We start from the raw sequence: 19,421 nt of genomic DNA on the forward strand, positions 1-19,421 counted from the left end.
TGATGTTCTTTTGTAGGGAAGCTCTCCATTCTCTCTTGTTGGCTTACTTGTTTATTTATATTTATATAGCACGATCTCATGTACTCTCTTGCATCACTTTTCATTTTGATTCTCAAATTCTTTCTGGTTTGTCCACTGGAGCTTTTTCAAGTAGGATCTTATATTCTTTTTTCTTTTCTCCTTTCTTCACTTTAGATGTTTTTTAATGGACTATTTTTAGAGTAGTTAGTTTTATAAGAAAATGGAGTGCAAAGTATAGAGATTTCCAATATACATCCTGTCCCAACTACACACAGTCTTCCCCCCACTATCAAAAGACCACACCAGAGTTGTGCATTTGTTACAATCAATGAACCTACATTAATACATCATTATCATCCAAAGTGTATAGCTGACCTCAGGGTTCATTCTTAGTGTTATACATTCCATGGGTTTTGACAAATGTATAAGGATGCACCATTAGCGCATGCAGAGTTTCCACTGTCCTTTAAAGTTATCTTTTTCTAAGAACTTCCTCACTTTCTGATGTAAGACAATCCAGGTTTCTCTTACCCCTGAGTAGCCCTGGAATCAGCTGTTTTTTCAAAGGAGCTCTGGTTCCCTTTATTGAGATATGGTATTTAGAAATCACAATCTAGGATTTTAGGAATGCTCATTGCCTCTAGGGATTCTTTGCCTCTAGATCTTCCAGTGGACAAGGCTAAGAACATAAAATATTTTTACACAAGACAGTAAACTAGTTCCGTATCTACCCATACCCTGATTATTAGTTTATTCCATGACATGATTACTCCCACATGTTTAATTTTAATTAAATTAAAATTACCAATCATTTGACAATCATGTCACAAAATTCTTGAATTTTAAAAATTTTGGGGGAGCATGAGCGGGCCGCTTGGCGCCAACTGTTGACCACCTCGGCTGGCGCCAAACTCGCGGGACCCCGGGCGGCGCGCGTTGGCTTCTTCCTCGGCTTCGGGATGATCGGCCAGAAGACGCTTTACTCCTTCTTCTCCCCGAACCCCGCCAGGAAGCGAAGTGCCTGCAGCCCCGAGCCGGCCGACCCGGGGACCGGCGTGGCGGCCGTAGCTCAGAGCGGGGATGTGGCGGCCAGCCCCGCCAAGAAGCCCCGGGCCGGGCCGGAGGAGCCCGGCACGCCGCCCTCGTCGCCGCTGAGCCCGGAGCAGTTGATCCGCATCCAGAGGAACAAGGCGGCCGCGCTGCTCAGACTCGCGGCGCGTAACGTGCCGGTGGGTTTTGGTGAGAGTTGGAAGAAGCACCTCAGCGGGGAGTTCGGGAAGCCATACTTCATAAAGCTTATGGGATTTGTTGCAGAAGAAAGAAAACATTACACTATTTACCCTCCCCCTCACCGAGTCTTCACATGGACCCAAATGTGTGACATAAGAGATGTGAAGGTCGTCATCTTGGGACAGGATCCATATCACGGACCCAATCAAGCCCATGGGCTCTGCTTCAGTGTTCAGAGACCCGTGCCACCCCCACCCAGTTTGGAAAACATTTATAAAGAGCTGTCTACAGACATAGATGGTTTTGTTCACCCTGGTCATGGAGATTTATCCGGATGGGCCAAACAAGGTGTTCTCCTGCTCAACGCTGTCCTCACAGTCCGGGCGCATCAGGCCAGTTCTCATAAAGAGAGAGGTTGGGAGCAGTTCACCGATGCCGTTGTGTCGTGGCTCAGTCAGAACGCCCACGGCCTTGTCTTCTTGCTCTGGGGCTCTTACGCTCAGAAGAAGGGCAGTGCCATTGATAGGAAGCGGCACCACGTGCTGCAGACGGCGCACCCCTCACCGCTGTCAGTGTACAGGGGCTTCTTCGGGTGCAGGCATTTTTCTAAAACCAACGAGCTGCTGCAGAAGTCCGGCAAAGAGCCCATCAACTGGAAGGACCTGTGACCTTGTGACTTGGATCCATTGACCCTGGGGATTAGGGTCTCTGAGCAGTTTTCTAGAAGCTGCGAAAAAGAAGTGTTGGTCATTTGAAGTCAAAGTAAGAAGAAAATCTTCCTCATGATTCTCAAGCACCCTGCACAAGGGAACATGTTTCAAGTGGAGCAGCCATGAGCCAGGCTGCCTGGGAGTGGGGGCTTTATTCAGCTAGAGATAACTGGACCATACCAGCTGTGGCTCAGGCTTCCCGGAAGGGACCTGAGGCTGAGTACTGACTCTTTCCCTTTGCTACCACCTTCATGGTTAGAGCAGGGAGAGAAGCCCCTTCTGTTACAGCCAGCTGCTGCTTGGTTTTACCTGATAGGTTAGACTTTAGGTTTGGGGATGCTGACTGTTTTTATTTGGAAAGGCCCTCTTTGTCTACCCTGACATTTCAGTCTGGTCTGTGGTCTTTCATGGAGCCCTCAGGAAGACTGATGATGTTTTGCTGGTTCCCAGAAATTAGGGATTGATTTCCTGCCTGTAGTAGAGGTGAAAATTGCTAAGGAACCATCCTTGGTGTGAACTTTCAGTGAATAGAAGCTGGGAAAAGCAAACTTGGTCTTATTTATACAGTAATTCTTCAGGTATTTCTAAGGAGTAAGCTATGGAGGTTGAACATGAAGCGGAAAGCATTGTTTTAAGAGGAAAGAAATGCTTTCTTCATGGGTACATCCTGAGTTGGAGTTTTTGAGCCACCAGAGACTGCCAATGCTGTTTCTTTCATTTAGAGGGGCAGGGGTTGGATTGAAATCACTTTAGGATTTTTCTTTTCTGCGACACTGGTGAATTTTGCTTTTTTAAAAAGATACGCAGATATGTATATATATATTTTAATCCTCTTTTTTTAAGAGAAAGCCTTTATTAGATGTGCACCTCTATCCCCAGATGACACGGTTTTGCTGTAAACTGGGTTTAAAGGGTTAACCAGCTGGGTTTAAAGCTGCCTGAGTTTGATAATAAAAAGTCTGTTGAAGTTTAAAAAAAAAAAAAAAATTTTGTTCTGCAGCAAGAATGAGCTGATGCCAGCACACCACTATAAATATATCTAAAACTATGTTTAAATCTACTTCAATCTATAATATCTATCTAGATATGTAAGTACATGGTCCAATCCATCTTTCTGTGATGAAGGAGCATTCTGTGCCCGCATTGTTCAATATAGTAACCACCTGACATATGTGGCTCTTGAGCACTTAACGTGGTTATTGCCATTGAAGTATAGTATTTAATTTTGGTTAAAATTTAAATAGCCACGTATTAGTACAGCTTTAAACTTTTTTGAGTATCATGGGGTTTATGCTCACTGGGGGAAAGAATTTGATAGTTGAATTACCCACAGTAGAATCCCAGAAATCATCATGAGGAGATCAGAACCTTGGAGATCTCTCTTCCTCTCATTCTGCATTGCTTTTGTTGTGAATTGCTTGGCTGGGCAGGTACCACATTGATCTGAGTGCTCTAAGTAACAAAGGTCCTACTTCAGTCCCAGCAAATAACTGACAGACTGACCATGCTTGGTCTCTTGGGGGAAACTGAAAAGAGAGACCTATTTATAATCACAAGGGTTTTTTTGCTGAGCATAAAGGAGAGTCAACAGTGGCCATGTACTGAGGAAGTTGACCTTCAGGCCAGGATTGAATCAGCATTGCTGATCCTACTCCCTGGACCTCACTTTTCTGTGGTGTATACTGACCAATGTCCTTCCACAGACACATCCTTCCTTCTGGTTTCTTAATGCCATTGATTAGACGAGGCTCACTCACAGCTCTTCTAACTCTTAGTCAGTCTCTGCCTATCTGAGATCACCCAGAGGAGACGTGTGCCTCAGGTCTTCTGTTGCCTGATGCCTGTCAATTGTATAATCCATGCTTCTTAGCCAAGTATTACGCACTAATCACCACATCTTACGAAAGGTCAGACTCTGATTCCATTGTTCGAGTTTGGAATTGAGTCTCTGATATTCTTATATGTTCCCAGATGTTGGTGATGCTGCTGGTCCATCAACACACTTTGAGTAGAAAGAGCCTTCTGTTGTTCTCTTTAAGTTCCTACAAACATGTTTAGATAAAAGATCGTTTAATTTCTCCTGTAATGTGGCCTTACCCCTGTACAATCTATCAAAGAATCAAGTTATACTTTAACTCAGTTCAGTCCGTTCAGTCGCTCAGTCGTGTCCGACTCTCCGCGACCCCATGAATCACAGCACGCCAGGCCTCCCTGTCCATCACCAACTCCCGGAGTTCACTCAAACTCATGTCCACAGAGTCGGTGATGCCATAGAGTAATTTAAATTATTCTGGAAGAGAATATGGCCCCATATTACTTATAACTAAAGTGCTTTAGGGTTTCTCCAAGGGACACACTGATTACACTGTTTGTTAGACAAAAATGCTGTCTCTTGAAATTACCAAACTCTGTTGCTGCGGAGGCAGCATAGTCAGGAGCAGGGAGCCAAGAATAGTATCAGTCCAGTGCAGTCGCTCAGTCATGTCTGACTCTTTGTGACCCCCATGGACTGCAGCACGCTAGGCTTCCCTGTCCATAACCAGCTCCCAGAGCTTGCTCAAACTCATGTCCATTGAGTCAGTGATGCCATCCAACCATCTCATCCTCTGTTGTCCCCTTCTCCTCCTGCCTTCAATCTTTCCCAGCATCAGGGTCTTTTCTAAAGAGTCAGTTCTTTGCATCAGGTGGCCAGAGTATTGGAGCTTCAGCTTCAGCATCAGTCCTTCCAATGAATATTCAGGACTGGGACTGATTTCCTTTAGGATGGACTGATTTGATCTCCTTGCAGTCCAAGGGACTCTCAAGAATCTTCTCCAACACCACAGTTCAAAAGCATCAATTCTTTGGCGCTCAGCTTTCTTTATGGTCCAACTTTCACATCCACACATGACTACTGGAAAAACCAAGCTTTAACTATTTAGACCTTTATTGAAAAGTGATATCTCTGTTTTTAATATGCTGTCTAAAGACTCTGATGCTGGGAGGGATTGGGGGCGGGAGGAGAAGGGGACGGCAGAGAATGAGATGGATGGATGGCATCACCAACTAGATGGACATGAGTCTGAGTGAACTCCAGGAATTGGTGATGGACAGGGAGGCCTGGCGTGCTGTGATACATGGGGTCGCGAAGAGTCGGACATGACTGAGCGACTGAACTGAACTGAACTGAATTTTGTCATAGCTTTTCTTCCAAGGAACAAGTGTCTTTTAATTTCATGGCTGCAGTTACCATCTTCAGAGATTATGGACAAAGAGAAAACTAGATTAAAACAATTTCTGCTTTTTTCTTGTTTTTTAATGTATCTATTTATTTTTAATTAGAGAATAATTTGTTTACAGTATTGTTGGGTTCTGCCATACAACAACATGAATCAGCCATAGTTATACATGTTACCCCTCCCTTGGAAGACTGAGAATACGAAACACTCCCAGTTTGACTCTAATTGCTTTTACATTTTCCCCATAGGGATTTGGCAGTTTCATTTGATTTCTCATCATCTAAACTGTGATGTTTTATATTGATGTGTTTTATATAATATAAAATGTCTCTTGTCTCCTTTTAGCTCTGTCTGACGTAGAACTCGTGGCCCAAAGTATTATCTTTATTTTTGGTGGCTATGAGACCACTAGCACTTCTCTTTCCTTCATTATATATGAATTGACCACTCACCCTGATGTCCAGCAGAAGCTGCAGGAGGAAATTGATGCAACTTTCCCAAATAAGGTGAGTGATGATACCCAGAGAGAGAGGAGGAAGGTGAAGCCTTAGCAAGAATGCCTTCTTGCTGCTTCTTGAACATATTTGCAGAAAGCATAAGCCTCAAATCTTTTACCTGTGCTATTTAAGAAGGATCTAGGTGTACAAAACAAAGGGGAAGCATAGATAATGCATTGCACACACAGGAATGTAGATACTGTGAAAAAAATGCTGGTATTGGCATATCACATATTACTGTATGCCGTATTAAAAAGTCACAAAATCTTGGTAGCATCTGACAGTAAACATCTATTGCTCTAGTGTCTGCATGCATGCATGCTGCATGCTAAGTTGCTTCAGTCATGTCTGACTCTTTGCAACCCTGTGGACTATAGCCTGCCAGGTTCCTCTCTCCATGGGATTCTCCAAGCAAGAATACTGGAGTAGGTTGCTAAGACCTCTTCCAGGGGATCTTCCCAACCCAGGGATGGATCCTGTGTCTCCTGCGGCTCCTGCATGGCAGGCAGATTCTTCACCACTATGGCTGGACTTGTTGTGGTCTGGGTGTTGGCTGACCTAGGCTAGCCATGGCTAACTAGCTGGGCTGACTCAGCTCCACACATGTTCTACACATGTCTCTTATTCCACATGTCTGCAGCTCAGGGCAATGGTAGGTGTCAAGATCAAGAACCCCAATCTTGTGGGTGACTTTCAAACAGGCTGCTTACACTAGCCAGCTTTCCACTAATGCAAGGTGAGCCACCTCCGCAACCGGAATGAGAATGGCAGGGCATCACAGAGTTAGATACAAGACAAGGATAGATAGCAGTGCCTACCTCAGTTACAGATGACGTGTCTTCTCTGGTAAATCTTATTTGGGGATTATTTTGGTGCAATAAGATGAAAAAGTCACTAAGAGACAGAGAGTACTTAAAGCATTGTGTTCTCCTCTTTTTATAATAATACTTACAATAACAGCACCACTATTGGCCAATATTTACTTCTTACTCTCTATGTCTGTCTGAACACTTTCCATTTATGAATGAATCTAACCTGCATAAAATTCAGTCTTAGTCAAGAGAGGCTAGGTTACTGCCTAGTAACAGATTAGCCTGAAATTCTCAGGGGCTTTCATAGCAAAGGTTTACTTCTAACCCATATCTACACATCCAACATGGATTGTTAGTGGAGGAATGAGTACGCAGTTCTGCTCCACAGAGTCACTTGGGGACACAGGCTGAGGCTCTGCCTTCTTGTAACTGCCTTATCTGAAATATGCTTGTTATCTGGGGAATAGGAACCTGAGAGTTGCTCACTGACTTTTCAAATATTTTGTCTCTGAACTGACCTAAGCACCTCAGTTCACAGCCCGCTGGCAAAGCTGGTTTCCCATAATTTCAGATGGCCTAGGAAATATGGGGACTACATGGATGCTGGGTGAGCAGTGAGTGTCTCTGCCACACACCCTCTGGAGGGTCAGCTGCATCTGTCTCCATGTAACATATGAGATTCCTGAGTGACAGGGAGATGAAATACTTCCAGAGGCTAATCGTGTACCTGGTGATGATCAAGTCAAGCTGTGATCCAGGGTGTTGGCTCTCGAGCCACTCTTATCCTCCACAATGTTGCCCCTTAAATATAACCGCATGTGACAGCTACATACCACCCTCAGTAGTCTCCCGTTCCCGTTCAGTCGCTCAGTCGTGTCCGACTCTTTGCGACCCCGTGGACTGTAGCCTACCAGGCTTCTCCGTCCATGGGATTCTCCAGGCAAGAATACTGGAGTGGGTTACCATTTCAGTAGTCTCAGATATCTGCAAAAACTGTAGTTCTTTGTGGTATGAGGAGAGCTGGCCCCTGGGGCTGGAGTGGCTTATTTAGACCTTCAAACCTTCCGGTCACACCTGCAGGGACAATAGAGGACTCTTCCAGCAACAGAGGGTGGAGTTGAGGGTTCTGATTCTCTTGTAACTTCCTCTAGAACTGAAACTGTGTTGCTGATAACACTCTGTCTTACTCTTCATTTGCAGATTTGGTTTAGAAAGGAATTTGTTTCTCCCCAAATTATTTACAGAGTTTTCATTTAATGTAGTATTTCCAAATTGTATACGTATAATGAAGAGAATGAGCAGTCAGGAGCCTTCAACTGAGAACCTTCATGTTGAATAGGGGATTTGCTCTTTTATACATTCTCTTTGCTTGATACTTACATGTGGCCTCGCTTTCGGAAAGAAACAGTGGTTTTGGCCTATTTCACTTAAGAGTAAGGGTTTTAGTCTATTGCTCACGTTTGTTCTCCTGAGAAAGAAATATACTGCATGATAATGTGCAGGATTTCAAGCCCTGGTTAGGGCACTGTCCCAACATCTTCCAAGTCATCACTATTCTACATCTCAATGGGCCCTTGAGAGGTCAAAGGACACGATCGATACTAAAATGTCCATAAATGCTAGGGTCCTTGATCGATTTAAATTATTCCCTGGAGCACCTAACATTTCAATAGGACTACATCAATGGAGTTGAAGGTTGATCCCAAATCTTAATTTATCAATATCTGTTTTTCTCTTCCGAGGCCCCTCCCACCTATGATGCCCTGGTACAGATGGAATATCTTGACATGGTGGTGAATGAAACTCTGAGAATGTTTCCAATTGCTGGGAGACTTGAGAGGGTCTGTAAGAAGGACGTAGAAATCCATGGGGTGTCCATTCCCAAAGGGACAACAGTGCTGGTGCCACTCTTTGTTCTTCACAACAACCCAGAACTCTGGCCAGAGCCTGAGGAGTTCCGTCCTGAAAGGTACAAGACCCTAGAGAAGAGACACCCACCCTCATCCTTTTTGGTACTTGCATATTTTGACAACTCTTATTATAGGTGTCAAATGGGTGTCAAATAAATCATTTACTTGTATATCTTTTTATTGTTTAAAAGATTTTTCTCTTTAACTGTGTTCATCGTTTTAGTTGAGTTATTCAAACTAGATAAGAAAAAAGAAAATTATTAGCTGTCTTTATTCCTAATACAGTAAGACAGGCCTCACTAATAATGTATGTCCTTGTGGACAGTTTTCTATGCATATATAGATTTTTGAAACTTTGGGTGGTATTCTTATATATTATTTAGTTCTAAACAGCTTAATTTATTTAACAATAAACTATAAACAATATTCTATGTACATATGTTTGTAGGCATATTCCATAAGTTACCTTACTACTGTCTTATTTCAGGTGTATAGGCTTTTTATTTCCTTTAAGCCTTTCTCTCTATTTTCCCCTAGCTCTCTGAATTCGCACATGTTCCCACATTCCTTATTTTTACACACTGGCTGCTGTTTCCTCTTATTATTGTGGGAGCACAGGCTGGAGACCAGAGGTCTCGTCCCTGTGGTTCCAGCAGCCTCACCGAGGATGGAGGAGCACCCAGGGCCCCTGGTTCTGTCTGTGGCTGCAAAGCTGGGCCAGCTCCGTTCTGTCTCAGTCTTTGGTTACTTTCCAAAGAGAAGTCCTCTGCTCTCTAGACGTCTAGACTTCCTCCTTGGAGAGCTGTTGAGTATCCTTTTCAGGAATCAGGAGCGAAGGTCTGGTTTGGGCACAGCTTGAACTCTGGATTGAGTTGATTCTCTCCCATTTAGCGTGCAGGGATCAAGGTATGGAATGAACTTTCCGGCACTGGCTGGGATCCGGACTTCCATTTCACCCTGACTATGGGTTGTCATTTCATTTTGCCCTGATGGCCAAGGGTTGTCTTGTTTGCCCTGATGTCCAAGTTCTACCATAGTGGTGTCACACAATACTTGTTGATAGAAGAGTCAGAGTCCACCAAGTCCTCTGTTCTGGACCAGGGAAACTCTGTTTCTCCCTCAAGCTCAGCAGCTCCCCCTCCTGCAGCATCAGGAAACTAAAACCAGAGACCACTCACTGTACTTCCCTTTCATTCATTCAGCCATCAAGCAGAGATTTAGTGCTTACCTGTGTATGTCAGGGACTGGGCCACAGAGTGGGAAACCAAATATTTACAAAGGCCTATTACGGAGAATTTTACAAGCACACACAAGTGTGGGTGTATGTGACACATATACAAGTATATTCTGTAGGCACAAGCCCATGAAATACATTTCCATTGCAGTATATTGCTAGTTGTGTTAGTTTCTGCTGTACAGTGTATATTTGTGTGTGTCTATTCCCTGCTTAGGAAGCATCAAGCCATGTTTGCACCATTCACATGACACTGCTGCCCTTCTGTCTCCATATTATTTTGTCACACTGTCTGTAAATATTACACAATGTTTTGCAAAATAAGGACTCTTTTAAATATACGTAACCACAATTCTATTATCACTTTCCCCAAATACACATTTTTCCTTGACATATTCAAATATTGAGGAGTCAAATTTTTATAAAACAGAGGTCTAACCATCAAGGAATTTATAGGCTAGTGGAACAGATAGACAAAGAAATCAGTGATTATCTAAGGTAGCCTGGGATTGCACGCTGACATAATTCTGCTGGCCTAAGCATTTTGTGTGTGGCAGAGAGAGGTAGAGAGATAATGACACATGAAGACTGGAAGGGAGAAGAGGGAAAGCAATTGAAATATAACAATTTAAATACTCAGAGATGTCTCTCCTGCTTCCTTCCCCCATGAGCACATGAGCGACATAAGTGTACTTGGAGATGGGAACCCACGTTTCCTTCAGTCAGATTCATTTCCTAACTGCCTTTCAGAGAGTGAGCATGTCACCACCCTGAATGTAAACTTAGAGTTTAAGGATGCATTTTCTTTAAATAACCATCACCTCAACTCAACAGGAGTGAAAGCTTCTGTAGGGCCCAGGGAGTGAAACTTACCTTTCTCACCACAACAGTATTCGGTCACCAGCCCACAGAAATCTCCTTATGCTGCTGGGCCAAGAGTTAAGTTGAACCTCAGACCTGAAGCTCCTGTGATTTTTCTGTTTCATTCACTTGTTTCATCCGCTGTTGTGAATCCAGGTTCAGTAAGAAGAACAAGGACAGCATAAATCCTTACGTCTACCTGCCTTTTGGAACTGGACCCCGAAATTGCATTGGTATGAGGTTTGCTTTCATGAACATAAAGCTCGCTCTCGTGAGAATCCTGCAGAACTTCTCCTTCAAACCTTGTAAAGAAACACAGGTCAGCAGTTCACTTTCTGCATTAATAACTTGTTTTTTAACTGATGGATCTCTATATATCTAGGCATGTTATCAATTCAAAGGATAACTTATTGTATCAGCCAGAGAATCTGTTTGGAGTCATCTGAAACCTTTAATTGTCAATCAATCCCTGGAGGGCTAAATCAGCAGCTTCATAAAGACCCAACTATAAAGGTCATCTGGAGTCAAAGCAGTCGGTGTGGCAGGACTGCACACCATTCATTGAATGGAAGAAAGATTTTAAATTTGGTTTCAGATTCACTGGTAAGGAAGTGTGTGCACACTCATGAGAGCAGTGACTTTTCATCATGACTTTTCAGTGATGCTCTTCCCCCCCAGAACTCTGACAGCGCGCCTCAGCCACTGCTTGTGCAGTAAAATTGATGGAGAAATTTTGCCATAATGCCTAAGAATCTGGTACATTTTAAATACTCGGTATTTTTACTTAAAATTTAAATCAATAAAGAACACAGGCCAACCTGACTTTGGTACAGAATAGGTGCTCAAATAGGTATTTTGTGGAATGAATGAGGGGTGAATGTTATCACTATCCCTCTTGACACAGCTCAGAATAAATATAAAGAATCAAAAATAGTCAGGCAAAATTGAATGAAGGTGGTCAAAAGGTGCAAACTTTCAGTTATAAATGAGTACTAGGGCTGTCATGCAAAGCACAGTGACTGTTCTACTATTTCTCTATGATGGAAGTGAGCGCATCCTAAGACTTCTCTCACGGGGGAAACAATATTTATTTTTTTCTTTTCTTTCTATATGAGATGATGAGTGTTAACAAAACTTACCATGTTAATAATTTTATGACCTATATAAATAAATCATTATGCTGTATACCTTAAATATATGCACTGCTATAAATCAATTATATCTCAATAAAAGTGGAAGTTAAATTCTGACAGGACATGATAAGGGAATACTGTGAGCCACTTTCTTCCCACATGTTTTATAAATATGTTAAATAAACCAACTGTCTTGAAGACGTAAACTATGAAAATTCATTTAAGGAAATATAGACAGCCTAACTGTCCCCTTATCTGCCCTTGTATCTATTAAACATATTGAACTGGTAGTTTAAAAAAAACCAATATATATCATGTGAAAAGAAACTTCGTTGTTGTTTTTGTCGCTAAGTCATGTCTGACATCTGTAAAGCAGTATCTTGTCTACTTTGCTTTTTTTTTTGTTGTTAGCAGGACTTCATTAATTGGTTCTCATGTGCTTGTTTAACTGTTGCAGATCCCCCTGAAATTATACACTCAAGGACTTACGCAGCCAGAACAACCTGTTATTCTAAAGGTTGTGCCTAGAGATGGGACCACAAGTGGAGCCTGATTTCTCTAAGGATTTTCACTTTGATTTTGAAGGAAGCTCTGTGATCTACTTTGATAAAACCAATAAATGAAGATGGGCTTCACCTACTGTACTTGACGGTGAGTAGGGATCCTGCATAATCATTTAGCTTTCTCACTGCCTACCTGGATTATTATATACTACGTGTCATACAAAGGAGGCAACTAGTAAGTGCCAGATACTCAGCTTCACGGGTTCTCACAGGACACTCTCCATCCACCCCAGTTAGTACTATCTACTCCTCCTGAGCACTGATCAGAATGAAGATCTCTCAACAATCTTATCGACAGACTTTAATGAAAATAAGAATTAAAATGGTGACTGGAATGATATTTATATCACAAATTTTATTTTGGAATATGCTAAACAAAACATTATATTGAGCAAGACAATAAACATCTGTTTACAAGAATATTACCTGATGCCTTTGTGTACGTTAGCGTGGAAGTGTGCAACTCAGTCTGGGGATGCAGTGACTAAATACTTTTTGACTATCACACTTGCTGGTGGGTGGGGCCATTTTCAAAACTCCATCTTAACATATTAAATAGGTAAGAGTTAACTGATTATGACTTTGCCCAGTGTTTAGAAATCTACCTTTTAAATCTACCCTTTTAATTTAAATCTACCTTTTTTGGGAACACATATTTTCCATACCTCTTTGTATTCCACCCTCAACTCCCAACCGTCTTAACACAGTAAACGTGGAATAAAAGATGGTTGACTGGGAAGAAAGGCTACAAGCACTGGGCAGTTTCAGTGGGGTCAGAAACTGCACACAGCCCTTCCTTTCCCTTTCCTGCCCCTTCCCTCCCTTCTTCTTCCCCTGCCTGCCATCTCTTCCTGGACAATCCAGTCCTAAACCCGTAGGTGGGTCACAGAATGTGGGCAGCCTCACACATCACGGTGGGGCCAGAGAATGAGGACAGTGGCTCCAAGTCAGAGACCTGAGTAGGGAGGGGAGGGTGTCCACAGGGATGGCAGCCGGGCACTGGTGAGGGAAACCAAAATACTCGCTTGTGGGTGTGGCCTATAGGGTGAGAGGGCATCATGAGAGGAAAGGGATGGATCATGGATTGGGTCCATAAAGGAGGACTGATCAAATAATAAATATGAAAGATGTTGGGGGCCAACATTCTCACTGTTGGAGAAGGAGTCACTGGTTCAGAGATGGAGAAACTAGAAGAAACCCTGTTGGTCAGGGATTGAAATCAAATTATCAGGGTAAATACATGCTTTTCTATACAGATAGATGACAGATAGATACAGATATAGACAAACAGGTACGTCTTTATATTTGTGTAGCTACAAAACACATAATACCTACTGCTTTTCACTAATATGTGTTAGAGACAGAGACACCTTCTTAGCCATAAGCACACCTTGTGCCCAGACCTTGGACTATAAATATCATTTTCCACTGAAATGAACAAGGATCCTTCGAGAAAAGGCTGATTCCAAGTTGGGAAAGTACGTGATGACAATGGACCACCTTGGGCTAGAAAGCAGGGAAATGTAAATATTGAGGGGGACGTGTTGAAAGGACACTGAGCCAAGCTGAGGGGACTGTGTATGTACGTATGTATATGTATGTATGTATATATACATAAATTGCAACTTGGCGAGGAAACTCATAGATTCAAAGTACTGCTGCTCCAAATGCCCACTAATCATAAAGGGAAAGGGGAGCATCAGAGCAGAGAAACCTGGCAGACATCCCTTTCATCAAGGGATCAGATAGCAGCATCAGGAACGGGATCAATTGATGGCGTTTCACCTGATGGGACCCAGTGAGAAGAACTCACTTCACCTGTGTGATAATCCTGCCAAGGAGGCAGGAAATCTGAAGAGTCAGACAAACCCAAGTAGGAGAGCATTCTCCTCCTGGTTTGTAACAGGTTTGGAATCTTTGAAAGAGACAGCATCATGAAAACCAGAGATGGACTGAACATGTTGCAGATGAAGGAGACTACGAAGAGGTGACATCCTAATGTAACTCAAGAGCTGGGTCCTTCTGCTACAAGGACATGGCTGGGCAGGTGGGGAGCTGGGGGCTCTGAGGTTAGGTGGTAGTGATGTGCATCAACCTCCTGACTTGTAGGTCGTATTGTGGTCACATAGGAGATGTTGTTGTTTGTGGGTGATACGGGAGTGTGAATTATCAGGTTGGCAATTTACTCTGAGATGAATAAGAAAAATAGATCTTTCAACAGACTCTTCCCTAAGTTTGTGATTATTTGTTGAGGCTGGTGGTCACAAGGGCACCTTATGGCATATGTAGCTCTCCCCATCTCTCACCTTACTCTTCTTTGTCCTACTTTATTATAAGGAGGCAGCACCACACTCTGAGAGATGGGTGCCTCTGAAGCTGGAGCGCCTAAGTTTAAAGTCCCAGCACTGTCCAGGACTGAGTCTAGACTCATCAGCGGCTTTGGGCAAATGAGGACAAGTGGCTTTGGGTAAATGTGGTCTTTGCATTGCTTAGACCACAGAGTTTGGGCTGAATTTCAGCACCTCTATGCCCCTCAGCTGAATGGCACTGTATACACGTTAGCTCGGACTCAGTCACTGTCTTAGGGTTGGGTTCCTTAAAAGCAGAACCTGGTATGGGTGTTCTGGCACAAATACTGAGAGAGTGACCTCAAGCAAAGGGATGTGGGACCTGAGTGGGGCAGAAGGGAAAGCTGAGTTGGAGATGTGGTTTCTGCAGAGCCCAATCCCACAGGGAACCTGAGATAGATTTGTAATCCAGAGTGGATCCCAGCTGGGGACAGAACCAACCTTCTGCACCTCATCATAGACTGGCCCTCCTATCTCCCAGGATGGACAAACTCCATCCTGAATAAACTTTGGTTTGGCCCAGGGAGATTATCCGGAGTTTGGGTGGCCTGTAATGAGTAGCATCCAATACTCTCAGTGACTTAGGGTGGGAATGAGTGACTCAGTCCAGGAAAAGGAATCTGGTAACTGCCTGGAAGTCCTGACCGAATCTTACAAATACGCTATGTCTGTAAGAAGGGAATGTGCTCTTCTTACTCCTGTTTGTTCCTTTGGGATTTTATCTTTTCCTTGCCAACAGTGGACTCAAGTTTGGGAACCTTCTAGAAACAATTGCTCCCCCAAGTCAAGAGGAGGAGAGTGGGAGGGATTTCAACCCAGTGTGCTTTGGCACCTACAGGGTTGGGGAACGTGGGGCTGGAGGTCCCACTCAGGGCCCTGAACTCACACAGCAGGACAGACACCCCAACCCCCAATTAGAATCCAGGAAATAATGTCCTAAACATTTTTGATTCAGTATCTCCATACACAGCAGGTGGTAAAATGAGCCATTTAAACACAACCAATAAGAAGTGAAAAAATGAAGAGTTCACACTCAGCAAACTCCTAATAATTTTAATTATTTTTCACTGTAATTTGCTGACAAAAGATACATTCGATAGTTTGTGTTTACTCTAGAAGTCTTGATACTAGTTAACTGTTTATGGACTCATATAAGTGCACATTTCTAGAGGGTCTGCTAAGGGTCAGGTATCTGATGGGTGAGGTCATATGTTCTCTTTAGTCAAAGCCACCAGAAGGCCAACGCAAGTCCTTCAGATCATGGATCAGGGACTTGTTTGGTCTAGTATGCACTCTTTTACGGAGAAGGCGATGGCACCCCACTCCAGTACTCTTGCCTGGAAAATCTCATGGATGGAGGAGCCTGGTAGGCTGCAGTCCATGGGGTCGCTAAGAGTCAGACATGACTGAGCGAGTTCACTTTCACTTTTCACTTGCATGCATTGGAGAAGGAAATGGCAACCCACTCCAGTGTTCTTGCCTGGAGAGACCCAGGGACGGGGGAGCCTGGTGGGCTGCCGTCTAGCGACTTAGCAGCAGCAGCAAGGTACAGAAAATAGTGTGAAGATTCTTTCTGCTCAGGATAACTTAACTCTTTCCTAACGTATTGGTAGCATTCTTTAATACAATGCTTAGTGGTAGCAGTAATTGTGAACTTTGTATTTTTGGCTTTGGAAACGTTTCTAATGGTTTTATTCACATTAAAATGTATGTTTGCAGTCGTGCGCGGAGGCCCGGAACAGCACCCAACTTCCGGCTTCGCGCGACGGAAGTGACAGGACGTCGGCGCCGAGCGCGGAGCCGGGGCCGCGACGAGCGGCGTTCTGTGTGCGCTGGCGGCCGGGCAGGAGACCGGCGCGCACCGGTGGTTGAAACGGATGTTGCTGGAAGAGGTACCGGAGCCCAGCGACACTTCTGAAGAGCCTGGAGCTCCGGTGGCCCACGGGGCGAAGACTTAATGGGGTGCCAGGAGCGAAACAACAGACCTGCGCCCTTAGGCTTTGGCGTCGCGTTTGACCGTCTCTGAACCCGTTATTACGCGCGTCCTGAGACTGAGGGACTTGAATGACCCACCTGGCCACGCTCACCCCTTGAAGGTGACACAGGATGTCAGCAGATCGGAACCGGCTCCTTGTCTGATGCTCGTTTCCCATCGAATACGTCGGAAAGCTTTCTCAGGTCCACGGAAAAGGTTTTGGTCGCAGCATGTGCTGTTGGATTTGTGGTGTGTTTGTACATTATCATGTTTACAAAGCAACGTAGTGACAGCTGTAGCCCAGTGTGATCCACTTTCTGAGACAGAGTGACTTGACAGAAGAGTTAAACGTTTTATCTTACAGTGTACTGTGATGTGTATAATTGATGTTAAACTAACAAACAATAAAAATTTAAGTTGGTAATGTGAAAAATAAAATAAAATGTATGTTTGTGGTAGGTTTGGGGATTATACCTTTTTAAAAATCATTAATGATGAGAGTACCCTGTACTCAATCCAGGCTTGAATACAGGGTACAGTTGAATCCAATTAATTGAGATAAAATACCTACAACATAAAATTTACCATGTTTACTATTTTAAAGTATATAGTTCAGTAGTATCAAGTACTTTCATATTGTGTGCAACAAATCTCCAAAACTCTTTTTATCTTTCCAAACTACACCTCTGCACCCATGAAACAATTTCCCATCACCTGGCATTAGTCATTTTAGGTTCTGTCTCTGAACTTGACTCTTCTAGGCATTTGTATTTTAATGAATGGCTTAGTTCTCATAGAATAATATCCTCAAGTTTCATCCATATTGTAGTACGTGTCAAAATTTCCTTCCTCTTCAAGGATGAATAAGATTCCATTGTATATATATTTATCGCATTCGTTAATCCATTCATTCATCAATGAAGCCTTGAATTGCTTCCATTTGGGGCTCTTGTGAATTATGCTGCTGTGAACAGGGATGTGCAAATACTGCCTTGAGATCCTGCTTTCAGTTCTTTTGGCCGTACATCCAGAAATAGAATTGCTGTCATTGTCTTTTTTTTTTAATTTTTTGAGGAACCATCAAATTATTGAGTGGCTGCACCATTTTATATTCCAGTGCTTTCCAATTTCTCCACATCTTTACCAACACTTGCTCATCCCTGCTGTTTTAGCAGTAGCCATCTTAATGAGCATGATGTGGTATCTCATCACAGTTTTTGTTTGTTTTCATTAATGAGTGAGACTCATTTCTCCTCCTGCTGTTCAGATGGGAATGACATTTGACATTGTGTTAGTCCAAGGTGTACAAGACAATGATTCAATATATATATATATATATATATATATATATTCCAAAATGAGTTTTGTTAGTTTACCTCAAGTAGTTATTGTTTTTTTCTTTTATTGAACTTTTATTTTAGTTTAGTCCTTTTATAAGAAAAAGATCTAATCTCTTGGCAACTTTCAAATATGCAATTCATACTGTTAACTATAGTCACCATGCTGTATATTAAACCCTTCAAACTAATTTATCTTGCTACTGGAAATTTTTACATTTTGATCACCTTTTCCTGTTTCCCCCACCCCTAGGCCCAGTTCTGGCACTCACTAATCTGTTTTCTGTATCTACAAGTGGAGGGTTTTTTTGGTCCTACACACAAGTGATATCATAGAGTATTTGTCTTTCTCTGTCTGACTTATTTCACTTAGCACAATGCCCTCAAGGTCCACCCATGTTGTCTCAAATGACAAGAATTCTTTATTTTTTATAGAACTAATATCCCATTGTATATATATGCCACCTTTTCTTTATCCATCCATAGACAGACACTTAGGTTGTTTCCATATCTTGACTACTATTAATAATACTGTAATGAATTTGGTAGGTATTGCTAGGGGGCACCAGAGGGCAGACAAACTGAAATCATAATCACAGGAAACTAGCTGATCTAATCACATGGACCACAGCCGAATGTGGTCCCCTGGAGAAGGGAATGGCAAACCACTTCAGTATACTTGCCTTGAGAACCCCATGAACAGTAACAAAGGGCAAAATGATAGGATACTGAATGAGGAATTCCCCAGGTCGGTAGGGGCCCAGTATGCTACTGGAGCTCAGTGGAGAAATAACTATAGAAGGAATAAAGGGATGGAGCAAAAGCAAAACAAATACCCAGTTGTGGATGTGACCAATGATAGAAACAAGGTCCGGTGCTGTAAAGAGCAATATTGCATAGGAACCTGGAATGTTAGGTCCATGAATCAAGGCAAATTGGAAGTGGTCAAACAGGAGATGGCAAGAGTGAACGTCGACATTCTAGGAATCAGTGAATTAAAATGGACTGGAATGGGTGAATTTAACTCGGATGACCATTATATCTACTACTGTGGGCAGGAATCCCTTAGAAGAAATGGAGTAGCCATCATGGTCAACAAAAGAGTCCGAAATGCAGTACTTGGATGCAATCTTAAAAATGACAGGATGATTTCTGTTCGTTTCCAAGGCAAACCATTCAATATTACAGTAATCCAGGCCTATGCCCCAACCAGTAATGCTGAAGAAGCCGAAGTTAATCGGTTCTATGAAGACCTACAAGACCTTTTAGAACTAACACCCAAAAAAGATGTCCTTTTCATTCTAGGGGACTGGAATGCAAAAGTAGGAAGTCAAGAAACACCTGGAGTAACTGGCAAATTTGGCCTTGGAGCACGGAATGAAGCAGGGCAAAGGCTAATAGAGTTTTGTCAAGAGAATGCACTGGTCATAGCAAACACCCTCTTCCAACAACACAAGAGAAGACTCTACACATGGACATCACCAGATGGTCAACACCGAAATCAGATTGATTATATTCTTTGCAACCAAAGATGGAGAAGCTGTATACAGTTAGCGAAAACAAGACCAGGAG

At 42.9% G+C, this 19,421-nt stretch overlaps 1 protein-coding gene and 1 pseudogene across 1 annotated transcript in view; both read left to right on the forward strand.

The window, feature by feature from the left end:
* LOC129545708 (cytochrome P450 3A28) overlaps nucleotides 1–12,514 on the forward strand; it is a 31,167-nt gene extending 18,653 nt beyond the window's left edge. The window contains exons 10-13 of the mRNA XM_055410233.2: nucleotides 5,525–5,685; nucleotides 8,231–8,457; nucleotides 10,650–10,812; nucleotides 12,084–12,514. Of these exons, the coding sequence (XP_055266208.2) occupies nucleotides 5,525–5,685; nucleotides 8,231–8,457; nucleotides 10,650–10,812; nucleotides 12,084–12,179 (647 nt within the window). The 3' untranslated portion in view covers nucleotides 12,180–12,514. The remainder of the gene's footprint in view (nucleotides 1–5,524; nucleotides 5,686–8,230; nucleotides 8,458–10,649; nucleotides 10,813–12,083) is intronic.
* On the forward strand, nucleotides 894–1,919 carry LOC148773619 (uracil-DNA glycosylase pseudogene; annotated as a pseudogene).
* Nucleotides 12,515–19,421: the final 6,907 nt, after the last annotated feature.

This window comes from Moschus berezovskii, chromosome 27 (genome assembly GCF_049115385.1).
Source record: "Moschus berezovskii isolate FMDL1 chromosome 27, NW_MosBer_1.0, whole genome shotgun sequence".
NCBI lineage: Eukaryota > Metazoa > Chordata > Mammalia > Artiodactyla > Moschidae > Moschus > Moschus berezovskii.